This window comes from Pelobates fuscus, chromosome 3 (genome assembly GCF_036172605.1).
Source record: "Pelobates fuscus isolate aPelFus1 chromosome 3, aPelFus1.pri, whole genome shotgun sequence".
In the NCBI taxonomy this organism is placed as follows: Eukaryota; Metazoa; Chordata; class Amphibia; order Anura; family Pelobatidae; genus Pelobates; species Pelobates fuscus.
Window position 1 is genome coordinate 401,024,890 of NC_086319.1, and position 16,579 is coordinate 401,041,468.

The 16,579-nt window shown below is 40.3% G+C and overlaps 1 protein-coding gene across 1 annotated transcript; it reads left to right on the forward strand.

Moving 5' to 3' along the window:
• Positions 1-4,361: 4,361 nt before the first annotated feature.
• On the forward strand, positions 4,362-15,133 carry LOC134601927 (extracellular calcium-sensing receptor-like). The gene is made up of 6 exons (XM_063446433.1): positions 4,362-4,417; positions 5,032-5,323; positions 5,705-6,535; positions 7,215-7,442; positions 12,839-12,962; positions 14,223-15,133. Coding segments are annotated over exons 1-6 (2,388 nt in total). The 5' UTR covers positions 4,362-4,415.
• Positions 15,134-16,579: the final 1,446 nt, after the last annotated feature.

Consider the following 16,579-nt stretch of genomic DNA (forward strand, 5'->3'; position numbering starts at 1 on the left):
TTCCGACCATATTTGGCTTTAGTAAATATGAGAATTGCTATTATATTTGGGTTTCGGTCATTTTGTTTATTGAATAACCCTGTGAATCAGTTAATGAGAATTACAATAATCAGATCTACACTCCCAAAGCAGCCATCAATCTATACATCATAACATGCAGCTGAGAGTTAATGCAAGTTTACTGTCCCAAAGGGAGGGATAGTTAAATGTACAGTGAGTGTATATAAAGTGGGTGATTACAGGAGATCCAGCGTAATCCAGAGAGGAGAATGTGGTGAGTGCGGGGATACAATGTACATTCACATAGCCAGTTATTTACGTAGTAAAATCCTATGACTGTCAGGGATAGAAGGGAACGCTCGTGATAAATACATGCTGCAGGAAAACATATCATACATGTCACGATTTTAACAGTGGCCGTTATAAAATATAGATATACTTTTAGATTTTATAGAGTAAAATGTGCTCCGAACACATGGCATATATTAATATAATATAGTCACTAAACTGAGTAATGCTGAGAATTGGCAAGAGAATGTGAAAATGTTAGATCAATAGCCAGGGCATTGATCATTAGTTTAAGGTTCTTTTAAACCTGCTTTAATACAGGAATATGGCACTGTGAGCAGAGGGGAAGCACAGAAGTAATATGGTGTGGGCAGGTGGTAGCATACAATTGATGTGAAATTTGTATTGCTCGATGCCTGGGACATGCAGTTCTGGGCACCAGGAGGGCAGTTTGTTAGGGTGTTTCTTTTTGCTAAAAGGAGGAAAAACCTCCAGTGTTTCAGTGTTTGCAGACCTCAGTAGATGCTCCGTCTGCAATTCCAGCGCTCTCTAGTGATTCAGAATGCATTGCAAACTCCTAACATGCATTCTGGCTCCGTGAGTTCCTGAATTGTGAGGAGCAAAATTACTGAGGTCATGTTAAGAGGCATGTGCTCCAATAAAGTTAAAAGAAGATTTAGTAGGAGTAGGAGATCCAGCACACACTACACACAGTCAGCACACACAACACACAGCCAGCACACACCAGACACATACACAACATACAGCCAGCACACACCAGGCACACAGCAAGCACTCACAACATACAGCCAGCTTTCAACAGGCACACACACAACATACAGCCAGCACACACCAGACACACACACAACATACAGCCAGCACACACAACATACAGACAGCACACACAACATACAGCCAGAACTCACAACATACAGCCAGCACACACTACATAGAGCCAGCACTCACAGCATACATCCAGCATGCACCAAGCACACACAGCATAAAGCTAACATACACACATCAAGCACATACACACACAACCACAACATACAGCCTGCACACGCACATATACACACAACATACAACTACAAAATACCAGACTCACACAACCACAACATGCACCCAGCAGACACACACAACCGCAATATATAGCCAGCAGATACACACGACATACATCCAGCAGACACAAGCATAGCATACAGCCACCAACATACAGTCAGCATACACCAGGCACACATGACACTCAGCCAGCACACACACGTTACACACAGCCACCACAATATATACAGCCAGCACACACTGTTTATGTACAACTAGCACTCCCCACACATCACAACCAGATGACACACAACACACAGAGTATGGGAGGAGGACAGAGGGTAAGGCAATAAACTCCAAGTGTTTGCAAATTAAATCTAAATTTAAAAAATCTAGCCTGTTGTGACTATAGCTGAGTTGGAGTATTTTTTCAGATCAGCAATTTTTTCACATTTTATCTGGGAAAACTCCCAGTTTAGTGAATAACGATGTCCAGGTCTGAGCAGGGTGCCCAAACTTTGTCATTTTACATTTTGTGTCAGGGCAAGTTGATTGTCATTGTGGTCAAGTAGATGTTTACCACACCCCTGGCATATTGTGTGCACGGGGTCAGTACATGAATAGAATAGTGTGTGTAGACAGTCAGTGCAGGAATAGGGTATTGTATGCGGTGGGTCAGTGCAGGGATAGGGTATTGTGTGCAGAGGGTCAGTGCAGGAATAGGGTATTGTATGCGGTGGGTCAGTGCAGGGATAGGGTATTGTGTGCAGAGGGTCAGTGCAGGAATAGGGTATTGTCTGGAGAAAGTCAGTACAGGAGTAGGGTATTGTCTGCAGTGGGTCAGTGCAGGAATAGGGTATTGTGTGCAGAAGGTCAGTGCAGGAATAGGGTATTGTGTGCAGAGGGTCAGTGCAGGAATAGGGTATTGTCTGCAGACAGTCAGTACAGGAGTAGGGTATTGTCTGCAGAGGGTGTCTGCAGGAATAGGGTATTGTGTGCAGAGGGTCAGTACAGGAATAGGGTATTGTGTGCAGGGGTCAGGGCAGGAATAGAGTATTGTGTGCAGAAATCAAAATATAAATTATCTGAGTGTACAAAATGTAACAATATATGTGTCATTTAATAACGATGGATGTAAATGTTTGGTCAGCATATTATTTTTTTGTAAATCAAATTTTATTAAGGTTTTGGTTTTTGTAGTAAGTCACTTTTGGGTGTCCTTTATGGACTCAACATTGGTACACACAGGTACCGGTAACAGTAAATATGCATTGAGTCTGTGCTCGCAGGCACTGTTCAAGGTAACAATATGGTAAGTCGGTACACGCAGGTAGCCATGTAGAAAATAACATCGTGTGCTGGGATCTCTCCGAGCTGATACAGGTGGGTGTAAAACCCGGCTCAGGAGCAAACAGAAGTGCATAGGTCCTTTTGTTGAGCACCGATGAGTGCCTTAAGTGTAACCGGACAGTTGTCCGTGACGAGTTGGTCCAGGGTGGGAGGGTTGGTCCAGGGTGGGAGCACCCTCCCGGCTCTCTCATCCATCCTCTCAGTTTCCTAGGGCATGGATGCTCCCCCCAGGCCATGGCCACAGCACGGGGGGTGAGGGAAGAAGTAGAATTGGAGGGGAAAGTTGGGAGGAAAGGGAAAAAGAATTGGAGGGGGAGAGGGCTAGTGCGCTGGTCGGGTTTGGGGGCTGGCAGTGTGGGCATGCTGGTTACTCTCCTGGCCTACTCCTCAGTCTGATCCCCCTCTGTTAAATTATTGGCATAAGGAGTGGAAATCATCAGAGTCTACCATCAGGCTCCATTGGGTCCAATTTGCCATGTATGTCTGTGTTTTAACTTCCACTTCCATGATGAGCTCCTCAATAGTGTGTAGCTCTTCCATGCGCTAGAGCCAAGTAGCCATCAGGGGGGACCTCTCTTCTTTCTAGTAAAGGGGGATTAGACTTTTAGCTACATTGAGAATTCTGATAGTGAGTGATTTCTTATAGATTGACGTACAAAGTGTGTAGTGTAGGAGTAGTGATGCTGGTTTCAGGGGTGGGGGGCCGTCTGAGAATTTCTGTATAATTCTGTGGATTGTGGCCCTGCAGGGTCTTATCAGGTGGCCTAGTATTTGGAACACTCGCGCCTCTAGTCCCGGGGGGAATGCTGTGTTGTGTACTATTGGGTATAATGGGGAGGGATAGAATGTAAGCTCCAGTTTGGTTGACAGGAGTTGCCATACATTTGTTGTGGCTTTGATAAGTGAATGCGGGGCTGCTATTCTCTCAAGCAGTGGAGTGGGTCTAGTCAAGGGAGGACTTGCACTGGTCATCCAACTAGTTCTATCTCTACAGACTTTCAGAGTATAAATACTCCTTGCTTGGTCCATTCCGTTATTCTATGGACATGTGTCACCATGTGTACTATTCCTATACTGACCATCTACATATAGTGTACTATTCCTGTACTGATTATCTACATATAGTGTACTATTCCTGTACTGATTATCTACATATAGTGTACTATTCCTGTACTGACCATTGACATATAGTGTACTGTTCCTGTACTGACTATCTGCATATAGTGTACTATTCCTATACTGACCATCTACATATAGTGTACTATTCCTATACTGACTATCTACACATAGTGTACTATTATAATACTGACTCTCTACATATAGGAATAGTACACTATGTGTAGATGGTCAGTATAGGAACAGTACACTATGTGTAGATAGTCAGTATAGGAATAGTACACTTTGTGTAGATGGTCAATACAGGTATAATACACTATATGAAGATGGTCAATATGGGGAAAACATTAGTACGCTTTGATAACTAAATTTTCACTTTATCACACAATTTGTTTTTCTTTTCTTTGCACAGGTTGACGTCCCATTTGTACATAACATTATGGTTTCTTCTTCTAATATACCACATCCCCTCCTCATATTCTGATGACAATCTGGCTTCCTCCACTTTCAATGGTATCTTAGTAGATGGAGACATCCTGATAGGGGCCGTGATTCCAATTCATGTTGACAAATATTACCCAGAGATTACCTTCCGGGAGAAGCCTCCTCCAGATAACTGCACAATGTAAGTTTTCATTATAATCCACAAAGCAGAATGGAATACCTGTAAATTATGGTGAAAAATGTTATATTAGAAATCTTCCGGACAGCCACTAGAGGCGCATCTGCGACGCTGGAGGTGAATTTCGCCTCCATCGCGCAGAGCGTCCATAGGAAAGCATTGAGAAATGCTTTCCTATGGACACTTTGAATGCGCGCGTGGCACTTGCCGCGCATGCTCATTTGGCTCCAGTGACGTCGGACGGGGGAGCTGATGTCGGATGGGGAGGAGATGTCACCAGCGCAGAGGGAGCCCGGCGCTGGATTAAGGTAATTAACTGAATTAATTTTAACCCCTTCAGCGCCACGGGAGGGGGACCCTGAGGGTGGGGGCACCCTCAGGGCACTATAGTGTCAGGAAAACCGCTTTGTTTTCCTAACACTATAGTGATCCTTTAATGCATGCACTGAGAAGCTTGTCCAGTGTAGTTGATGCTAGTTTGGCAAGCCCAACTTTATACCACTAGTCACAGACACAGTCACAGGGAGACATATGATGCCGTCAGAGACTGCTTTGTAGAACACAGTATGTTTTATTGAATGGTGAATTTTATTAAATATTATTTTCTTGTTTCTCAGGTTTCTTTTTGAACATTACCAACAATTCCAGGCTTTGAGATTCAGTGTGGAGGAAATCAACAGAAACCCAGACCTTCTCCCCAATACAACTCTAGGTTTTTATTCCTATGACTCATGCGCAGTGTTGCAGGGAGAGATTGAGGCTACCCTCTGGATCTTGACAGGTAACAATCAGGCTATACCCAATTACTGCTGTCGTGAAAATCCACCACTGGCTGCAGTCATTGGCCACTCATCATCTACATACTCAATGTCGATGGCTCATCTACTGGGACTGTACCGATATCCACAAGTAAGGGCGTTAAACTGGGAGACAAACAAATGTGTATTAAACTCCTTTGTGCTACAGGGGATCCTCAGACAACATACGGTTGGAAATGGATTTGTGTTTTATTATTTATAGAGTTTACTCACAAGCAGGTACTTATAAAGACATATTGAAAATTTTGACTAAGACTGTTTTCTCAGTTATTATTGCATAATAGCAAATTTTGACAAAGATAGTCTAATGTAACATTATCGATCTGCTAAAATCATTTAAACATTTAATATTTCAGCAAAACTAAAAAATGCATAAAATGTATTGTCATCCAAGGGTGTCAGTGTATTAATAAAAGGTAAAATAGTAATTGCCTGAGTTTTCTCTAACTAAGCTGTGTCTTCCACCCAACAGGTCAGCTATTTCTCAACAAGTTCTCTATTGAGTGATAGAACACAGTTCCCTTCCTTCTTCAGAACTGTTCCAAGTGACAAATTCCAGTCAGTAGGCCTGGCGCATCTAGTGTTACGTTACCAGTGGACCTGGATTGGGCTCCTTGCACCTGACAATGACTATGGTCAAGAAGGTATCCAGGTCATTAAGAAAGAAATTATGAATTCTGGAGCATGTGTGGCCTTTACGGAATTTATCATGACTAGTCTAATCTTTACTGAAATCAAACGCATGGTAAAACTCATTAAAGAATCAACGGCCAAGGTTATTGTGGCTTTCTCTACGGACATCTATATGATCCCTATTCTGGAGGAGATGTTAAGGCAGAACGTAACCGGGAAACTCTTTGTTGCCAGTGAAGCATGGTCTATCTCAAATGTTTTATCAGTGGAGAAATACTTTTCTATTCTCACTGGTACTGTGGGTTTTGCGTATCATAGCTCGACTATTCAAGGGTTTCAAGAATTTGCGAATAGCATTCATCCCTTTAGTACACCTGGGTTAACATGGGCCAAGATCTTCTGGGCGGAAGCTTTTGGATGCAAGTTTCCGAATGAGAAAAATGTCACAGACTTGTCTAAGTATTCTGGAACTTTGTGTACAGGAGATGAAAGTTTGTTCAGTATACAGAATAGCTATAATGATGTATCCAGTCTAAGAGTATCTTATAATGTCTATGTTGCAGTTCATGTGATAGCAAGAGCTCTGCACAACCTAATGGAATGCAAAGACTCAACTGGACAACCATCACTTGAAAAATGTTCAACTATAACAAACTTCAATCCATGGGAGGTAAAACACTGCCTTAACACTATTTTTGTTATGATCAACCCCTATTACAGCACAATTACATATTAAATGTGAATTATTAATTGATATTAATCCATTGTAAATAATGTATTATTATTATTATTATTATTGTATTATTATTTTAAAACTATACATATCCATTTATGGGTGATGGTTATTTTTTTCTGAAAATGTTCAAATCTGTATTATTTTAGGGCACAACCGTGGCATACAGGTCTGCCCGATATTAGTGGAAGTGGCAGCTAAATACATTTTAATGACAGCAGCAGATATAACCCCCCACATGACTTTCACTCATCCGAGGCAGCACTGGGACGTACATCTAAAATGACATTTTTAAAAATTTGCTTTTTGAATTGCTTAGTAGGTAATTCCGTAATAGTGTATCCTTAGTTATGACAATCCCATGTAAACATACCAAGTTAGGATGTTATCACTTAAAATATTCTGATTAAGATAATTTATTAATTTTGATCTTTCAGCTGTGTATTATTCCCATTATTCTGAAGGATACCAAATTAGGCTGCTGTTTAGCAGATAGCACCCTAATTTGGTATCATTGATTATGGTAATTTTCAAGTATAAGAACTTGATTTGGGTTGCTTTAGAATTAATTATTTATTAAAATCCCAGGAAATAATGTTTAATCCTTACTCTGCAGCTCTTGCACTATTTTAAGAAGGTACGAGTGGAACTCAACAACAAAAGAGAAGTGTTTTTTGATGAGAATGGAGACCCACCAGCCATATATGACATTGTGAACTGGCATCAGACTACCGAGGGTGTAATAAATCAGGTGAAGGTGGGGCGATATGACACTGCAGCATCATCTGAAGACAAGTTTAGCATCAACACAAGCTTGGTCAAGTGGCCAACAGGTGGGCAGGAGGTGAGAGATGATTGTAGTTTCATGGACAAGGGGTGAAAGTTTGCAAATGTTCTTCCAGCTACAGAGTATCGAGAGACAGGAGAGGAACACAGCGGGGACAGAGACCTGTGCCAATATAGACACCAGCTGCCAATTCACAGCCATTTTTCTCTTACTGCTGCACAACCGGGGACAGTATCTAACAAATACTTCTTTCATTTTAACAATTGTTTTAACAAACAAGGAGACAAAGAAATCTGTCTTGGAGGGTCCCAATAGATAATCTACCATTAAATCTTTTTTTAGTTTGTTCCACCACTGGAATGTTCAGATAGCATGTATCATGGTCTAACAACTTTCTATACCATTATTGTTTTATCCAATAAAAATGTTTGTTTTTTTTGTTTTTTGTGTATTTATAAATGTTTTAATCATACTAAAATTACAGCAAACAGTAATAAAAACATCCCAGTACATAGTAAGGTATGTTATCTATGTGTTACCTCTATTTAAAGTTATTAGTGTGCTTGATCTGCCCCTTAGAGACTGAGAATCAATGTGTACATGTGTTTGTATGTCGGATATTCAATTTAGCCACAGTGACCCTTTCCTGAGTTACTCCAGACTTGTAGCTGTCCTAATCCTTCTATAGTTGGGTCAGAAGAGGTATGAGCAAGTCTGATTCTACCACAAAATCCATTAATAAGGATCAGTTAATAATACACAGTTAATACAGTTAAGTCTATAGCTTCTGTGTAATGACGATACACACAAAAAACACAATAAAAACTTTATTTACTACTGAAAAAATAGTTAAGATTACATTGAACACAGAGCATTACTGTAACAGCAAATATTTGCAATAGTCAATGTCTCAAGTTAAAGCACCCATGGCCTTGACCTTCTGAATGAAGTCTATTTTTCTCCTCACAATGAGATTTTAGACTCTCCGCAGGGCGATGGTGTGTACGGATTGTAGTCTATTCAGATATGTTATATAATATAATTTGTTGTCAAAATCTCACATAAAACTAATACCAGACTTAGATTTTCTATTTTTATTTATTTTTTTCATTTAGTGGGAAGACTCATTATATAGACTACTTGACGGTGAGGCTTTCATCCCCTCCTCATAATCTATATATTCATAACTATCCACCACTTCTTAAGTGCATGACTGTTTGGACCCCATATAATATATCTATTTTTGGCCAGGACAATTTTCTTACAATGATGTTACTCCCTAAAATGCTATACTTTTGCAGATCTTTACCAATAGTGATAAAAGTGCATGAATTTCTTACACTACAAAAGCATATGTTTGTTTGTTTGGTCTGTTAAAAGACCAAGACTATCCTCTTATATTGCTCTCCATTCACAGTTGAGTGGTGTCTTGGGCATTCCAAACCTTTTCATGTTTTATAGATCTGCTCATCTCTAACAAATAATGAAGTGGAACTCAAAATGGGAATGCATCATTAGGTCAACTTGGAGAAGTAATTTTGTGCTCCCTTAAGTCGTTCCAGTTTAAATTGGCCAGAAATTAATATTAGCCCCACTGATGGTCTTTTTTTGGTCAAGAGCACATCATTGCACTTTATGGTAAAGGAGAAGCAGAGGCGCTCTTTCCATACACGACTGACCAATAATCTGTAACCAATTTCCACTATTGCTGCCAGAGATAGGTAAATGATTTTCACTGGTGGGCATCTATCATTTCCATCTCTGATATAGGTGGATGCAGGGGTGAACCCAGCATATCCTACTATCAAGAGAATCTGGGTGTGCCAGATACTAAGAAGGACATTGTCATGGCTGTATTACATTTTTGGTGATTCTCCTTTCCAACTACTCCATCAATTAATCCAACACCTTTCAAAAGAACATGCAGGTATCGTGGCACAGAGAAGGGCACCATATTGAGAATCCAGAAGCATGCTGCTGAGCAGTTTAGACCTCTCTTAGGTGCTCTTACAGTAGTTATGGGAGAATGAACAGGGTGAGAATTTGATCAATGAATTATGGAAGAAGATTTTAAGCAACTGTCATGCTTGTACGTCCACAGTAATGACATGTGATGTCATTTCTGCCCTTTGGATGTAGGTGTCTGCTCTCCTTAGTTGACTCTTTGATTTATCTTTAGTCCCCAACCCTAAGTTCGCCTACTCCGTGGTATGCCAAAACTCAATGGTTACCGATATAAGTATTGAAACTGACCATAAATCTTTGTGTTGTGGCTTGTCTGTATGTCACATGTAGATGGAAAGTGTCTGTCCCCAATATTACAGTTGTGCTTCACAAATTAAACTTCATCTACACTACGTACATGTCTTCTGACCTACTGGGTAACCTTTCGAGTCATGTCTACCTTGGAAGTGTCAAATATGACTTCATTAACAATACGATTTTTGGGGTTTTGTTTTGTTTATTATCAGTTCCATTGTTTATAATAGATTCTCATGACTTCATGACTAAATCTCAAACTGTCACCTGCTTATATTAGTTGTTCATGTCTCTGTGTTTTTGTTTTGTCTCTGTTTTATTTATCTTTTTTTTTTGTAAATATAATTTTTATTTTGGTTTTCTTGTTCAGGTATTTTAAGACTCGCAGGTCTCTGCTTTTAACGTTACATGTAATCAGGTTAATCTTGCAAGTAAAGGAGTTATCGGGCTCGCAGGCCCTCACGGGAGTGTTGTCAGGTATATACAGAATCCTAGACATTCATGTGATACCATATTGGAGCGTTATGCATTTTGTTGAAGTCGATTAGTCGTACGTATATTTGGGCTCGCAGACCCGCTGTATTGTCGGACACGCAGGTCTCGTATGATATATGTGTATGCAACAGTGTTTACTTCCCATGTGTTGTATGTGGGTTAATTCTGTGTGTTTGTGTTCCACATTGTTCTCACCTCCTGGGGAGGAGTGGTGTGTTGCCTGGGTGTGGGTATCGCTCCTGTTCGAGCGCTGTTGGTTATGTGTGTCGTATCGAGTTGCTGTGCATGTCTGCTGCAATAAGTGGATTAAAGTGTGTCTAGGTATCTGTTGTGTTGGGTATATGCAGCATGTTAGGATAGCGTATGACATTTCGTTCGCTAGTGGTGTTAGTTTGTAGTTGCGCATTGGAGCTTCAGGGTGATGTAGCCATGGGTTACCAGTCTCATGTCATGTTCGTTCTAGGTAGTAGTGGGAAGGGGGGGTCGGGGTCTGGCCGCGTCCCTGTCCTTAATCTTCTCTAGAAAGGCGTCTTTGGCGGTCTCGAGGAGCCACAGTGTCCAGATCTCCGCGTAAGTCTGGGGTTTGTCTGTGGCTGTCATGATCAGGTCCTCTATTGCCTTAAGTTCTTCCATCTGGGCGAACCATACCTTTAATGGGGGTGCAGTCTTTTGCTTCCAGTGTTGGGGGAGTATCTGTTTAGCTACATTCAGTATCCAGACCATCATGGATATCTTATATCTGGATCTGGGTACTGTGGTGTGTTGTGGTGGAGAAGCATTGCTGCCGGTTCCAGGGGAGGGGGTGCGTCCGAGAACATCTTTAGTATGTTGTGTATGCCCTCCCAGTACGGTCTAATTACCTCGCAGTCCCACCAAATGTGTAGTGTAGTTCCTGTTTCCCTCTCGCACCTCCAGCTGAGGTTAGTGTGTTCTGGGTCTATGTTGTGGAGGAGGTGTGGGGTGCGGTACCAGTTCATCAGGATTTTAAATGCCGTCTCTTGGGTCTGTGTGTCGAGCAGTGGTGGGTGAGGTAGCATATCTGCTCCCACTCTGCGTCTGTGAACGTTCTGTTCAGTGCCGTTTCCCATTTCCCCATAAATAGGGGTTTAGCAGTAGGTGTCTCTGTCTGCAGCATTGTGTATAAGAGGGAGACTCCATGTGGTAGTGGGTCTGGGTTATTGCTTAGTGTCTCGAAAGTTGTGCGGTTTCTGGTGAGTGCGGTCCCCTGCGGTAGGGTGTGTACGAAGGCGGAAAGTTGTGCGTGTTTAAATCTTTTTATGAAAGTGGGTGTCCCGTCCCCCAGCGTTGGTGGTTATGTGGTGTAGTCTCGGGGTCTGGAGGATTTCCTGAAATGCTTTAGGATCGAGACCCGGCGTGAAGTCAGTGTTGTGTATCAGTGGTGTCAGGGGGAGGGGTAGGGTGCTAGGTTGTGTGTCCTCGACGCTTTGCGCCATATTTCCAGGGTGAATCTGTTGTATGGGGACATGTCTCGGGTGCCCGGGTCCTTCCTGCCCCAGGGCATGGCTGCTAATGGCATGCTTGCCTCCGATTCTTCTGCCACTTTCCACAGGAGATGTGTGGCCGTGTGGTATAAGCGGAAGTCCGGCAGTGCTAGGCCCCCCATGTCCTTGGGTTTCATTAGTATGGTGGCTTTCATCCTGGGGCGTCTACCGTCCCAAATGTATGTGATCATGGCTGTTTTTAGTGCGGCGAAAAACGCCCCGGGGAGTTTAATGGGGATGGTTTGGAATAAGTATAGTAGGCGTGGGAGGAAATTCATCTTGATGACTTGGACCCTCCCGAGCCACGATATGTGCTTGTGTGCCCAGTCCCTCATGTCTTTTTGAAAGGTAGAAAGTGTGGTGGCAAAGTTAGCTTGGGAGAGGTCTTTGCTGTCTTTGGTTAGCCAGGTTCCCAGGTACCTGATCTTTTGGTCAGCCCATTGGAACAGGAAGCTCTGGCGTAGGGGCCAGCGCGTCTGCTGGGGACACTGACGTTTAGGATATGGGATTTAGAATAGTTTATTTTTAGGTTAGAGATCTCTCCAAACTCTTTAGTTTTATTTATCTTTTAACTTCTTTATCTTCTGTTCTACCTTTTCGTCTTTTAAAGAATCAAGCCTGCATACCAAGTCTACAATTCTCCTTATGCTTTGAAAACATTTAATTTGACTTTCAAAGTACACTACTTTCAAAGTACCCTATTCTCTAGAATCTTGATTGATATTCAGATTTAATTTTTACAAAGTTAATGTTCAAATGAAATACAATATGTATTGTATTGCTCTCTTATATGCATCGTAAACCTCTGTTGAAACTTTCATAAAAAGTCGTTTTTTAAAAAAAACAAAAAAACTATAATTATATAATGTCTGACAAAATATTACTCCCCAACATGCACATCCTAATCTCAAATCTTCACTTGTTTAACTCAAGATGGACGTCGTTTTTGTTTTGTTTTTTGTTATATATATATATATATATATATATATATATATATATATATATATATATATATATATATATATATATATATATTTATATTTATAGAAAAAATGTATTGTTGAAAGGAGATGGGCTATTTTTATTTTTATTAAGAAAACATTTTGTTTGTTTTTTAAGAATGAGAATGATAGATCCAGCATTGCTTTACTGAAGGGTCCAAAAACAGTTTGTAAATTATTTTACCTTTGCTTGTAGGTCCCTGTGTCCATTTGCAGTGAAAGCTGTCCCCCTGGTTTCAGGAAGGTAGCCAGAAAAGGTGAACCAATATGTTGTTTTCAATGCAGCCCATGTGCCCAAGGTGAAATCTCCAACCAAACAGGTAAGGAGCAGGAACAAGTCATAGATAAAATACACCACCTTACTTCTATTACATATTTCCGCATAAACTAATATTCACTAAAGTTAGTTAGGGCTGTGATTTGTCTATACAGCATTGCCCAGGGTTTCTTTTATTTTGATTTGCATTATATGTCAGGCTGACAAAACAGCCCCTGGCATACAATGTAAATCAGTGGAATCCCATGATGCCCTGTGCAGACCCTTAAACATTACTGCATGTGTACAGCATCAAGGAATGTCTAAACTGCATGCAGAATGCAATGATCATCTATTCAGAACAAACCGAACTCTGATTTCAATTATTAATATATTTATATACAAGGTATGTAGATAAAAAAAATACAAAAATATTTAATACATTTTTAAATGAATACACATACAATACGCATACGAGAACCCACAATAAGAAGGTAAAAAGACTAATCCATGTTGGCCTTCACACCAGTAATCAAACCCAGTCTCAAGCTGCATGTGAATTAGACTGTTCCAATCCAAAATGCATGACCTTTTTGGAGGTTGTTTTTGTTGTTCTTTTTCCTTCTGTATTATAGGTTTTTCTATTTTGAAAACTATCTTCGTAAATAAGTCTGTTAGCTTTATTTAGGACATCTGCAAATATGGGTTTCTGAAAAACAATGTATACGAATAAAGAGTGCCTTGTGATACTACCCCATCCATGTTTTGTTTTGTTTGTTTGTTTTTGTTTTTGCATCTAATTAATATAATACATGGACTGATTTTTTTTTTTTTTAATGTGCCAAATTTAAACAAAGCTTAAAGGGTTACACCAACCAAAAAACAATGTTTCCACAAAACACTCAATATGGTTAGAGTAACCCTTTCTGATGTAGTCTGGGCTGACCATCCCACTTTAAAAATAAAAATAAAACAAAAACTAAGACTTCCCTCGGTTACATCACCGAGTTCCACCCTCAGCCCAATTCTCCTTCGCTGCTGCTACCGAATATACATATTATGTGTAAACAAATTAAGTGAACTAAACTGTAAGCACACAGATGCTAATTACCTGCCAAAAAGTATGGGGCAAAGTATCATTTAACAAATGGTAAAATGGTCCATATTTTCACAAATTAAATTAAATGCTGTTGTAATAACTAAAGCATTTGTGTTAACTGTATATTTTCTTACATTTAATTATTTTATAGGTGAGCTTAGAATTACCAACACCTTTCACCATGTTGCCTTTCCTTGTTTAAACTATAAAATGTTTGTGTTCTAGACTCCATTGACTGCTTGAAATGTCCTTGGGATATGTGGCCCAATCCCCAAAAGAATCAATGCCTCCCAAAATCCATTGACTATCTCTCCTACGATGAACCACTGGGGATGGCTCTGACCACCACTGGAGTATCTTCCTCTATGATTCCAGTCTCCATCTTTAGTATCTTTATTACTTACAAGAATACGCCAATTGTCAGAGCCAATAACTATGCTTTAAGTTGTATTCTCTTGATATCTTTGTCCCTCTGTTTTCTGAGTTCTTTAGCTTTCATTGGTTATCCTCAACCTGAGAAGTGTCTGCTAAGACAGGCTGCATTTGGCATGGTCTTTACCATATGTATCTCTTGTATATTGGCCAAAACCATCATGGTGGTTTTTGCTTTTATGGCCACAAAACCAGGCAGCAGCTTAAAAAAATGGACCAAACCTCGGGTGTCTTACACACTCGTGAACGTTTGTTCCTTGCTACAATTAATATTGTGCATCATGTGGCTTTCTCTCTCCCCTCCATTCCCTCAGTATAACACCCAAACCCAACCAGGTATCATTGTCATTGAGTGTAATGAAGGTTCACCCATGGCCTTCTGGTGCATGTTGGGATATCTTGGTCTTCTAGCCACTATCAGTTTTGTTGTTGCCTTCTTGGCCAGGAGACTTCCTGACAGCTTTAATGAGGCCAAGTTCATTACCTTTAGCATGCTGGCCTTCCTCAGTGTTTGGGTGTCCTATATCCCGGCTTCTCTTAGCGCTCGAGGCAAATACACAGTGGCCATGGAAATATTTGCCATTCAGTCCTCCAGCTGGGCCTTAGTGATCTGTATGTTTGTCCCCAAATGTTTCATTATAGTTTTCCGACCAGACATGAACTCAAAGGAACATCTGATGGGGAAAAGCAAATCTTTAAAATAAAATGCATAATTTTGCTATAAAGTTTTAATTCTTTCTGAGTTTCGAGGCTACAAATTGCATTATGACTATCATATTTATATAGTGAGTTTTTCCAAGAAGGACATTTAGTTAAAATGTTTCGACTTTTTAACCGACTTTTTAACCACCACTGAAAAATAATAATTATCAGTCTTTTTTTATAGAAATTTTATGAGTCACAAATGGATGACTAATTCTAAAAGCCCTGATTGAAACAGAACCTGTTTCCCTGTGGTTTGAACATGTTCTTCTATGGGCAATCTCTTTTTGGTGATCCAATTGAATCCGAGTCACATAATTTTATAGGTGGATTCCGTCAATGGACATGTCGGTCATGGCAACATACTAGATACAAATAGGGGAACTTCATATTAAGTACAGAGGGACAGCGGGGGGGGGGGGGGGGGTACTCCTTTTGACATGTTAGTAGAAATGATATATGGGGGTATAAGGATTTTTAAGACCTCCCTTATAGTAATATTGGGGTCTTATTGACCCCATGGGCATTTTATTTAATTTTAATTATTTAATGTGACTGCCTATCAAGTACCGTCCAGAAGCAATATAATTAAACCACGTGTCGTGTAGGTGGGTTTTTTTGGTTTTTTTTACTTTTTGGCTAGCAGTCAGCAAAAGGGCCAGAGTTTGCAGCATTTAATCTAGATTTCAGCCATCTGGCAGTGTTCCGTCTGGCTTAAGTCCAGATAAAATGAATCTTTCGATTAAATCCTCCCACCCCCACATTTACTGTCTTACTGCCTTGTCAATAGCATTGAATGTAATATAATGGATTTAATAATCAAATATGAAAGAATGGACAATTTCATTCCATTTATATAGCAGTGTACACATTGAGCAAGCACAGAAAGACAATCACGTCTAGCTCAGCGGAGTATGTTAATGGACCAGGACTCCTTTGGCATTTTGACAATCTATGAGATGCACAGAATTATATCCAGTTTTTCTGTTGGTTAGGGGGAAAAAAGTAGATTGCTTCTCTCAATGTTCCAAATACTGTAAGCAGTTCTCCTTGCTTTACAATAAAATGTGCGCCGCACCACTTTCTGCTCCATAAAATATATAAATAAATAAAAGTAATCTTTTTATATGGGAATAACTACTAATATATTTATATCCAGAGAGGAGTTTAACTGTGTATTAAAAAAAATACTTGTTTTTCACTTGAACATCTCATCAATATTTCTCACAACCAACGCTTCCTAGAGGGTGTTCTCGTTTTGGCCTGAACTGGAGAAGGTGTATAGGCACTCTATATGCACAACCCTTTGCTAAAATACATGTAAATGGCTTACTCTCAGAACCAGAACTAATAAGGAATGGCACCCACCAGGGCTGCCTTCTGGGGGCATTACTATTTGCCCCGTCGTTAGAGCCCTTTCTGAGCACTGTAAGAGTCAGCCCCACCAA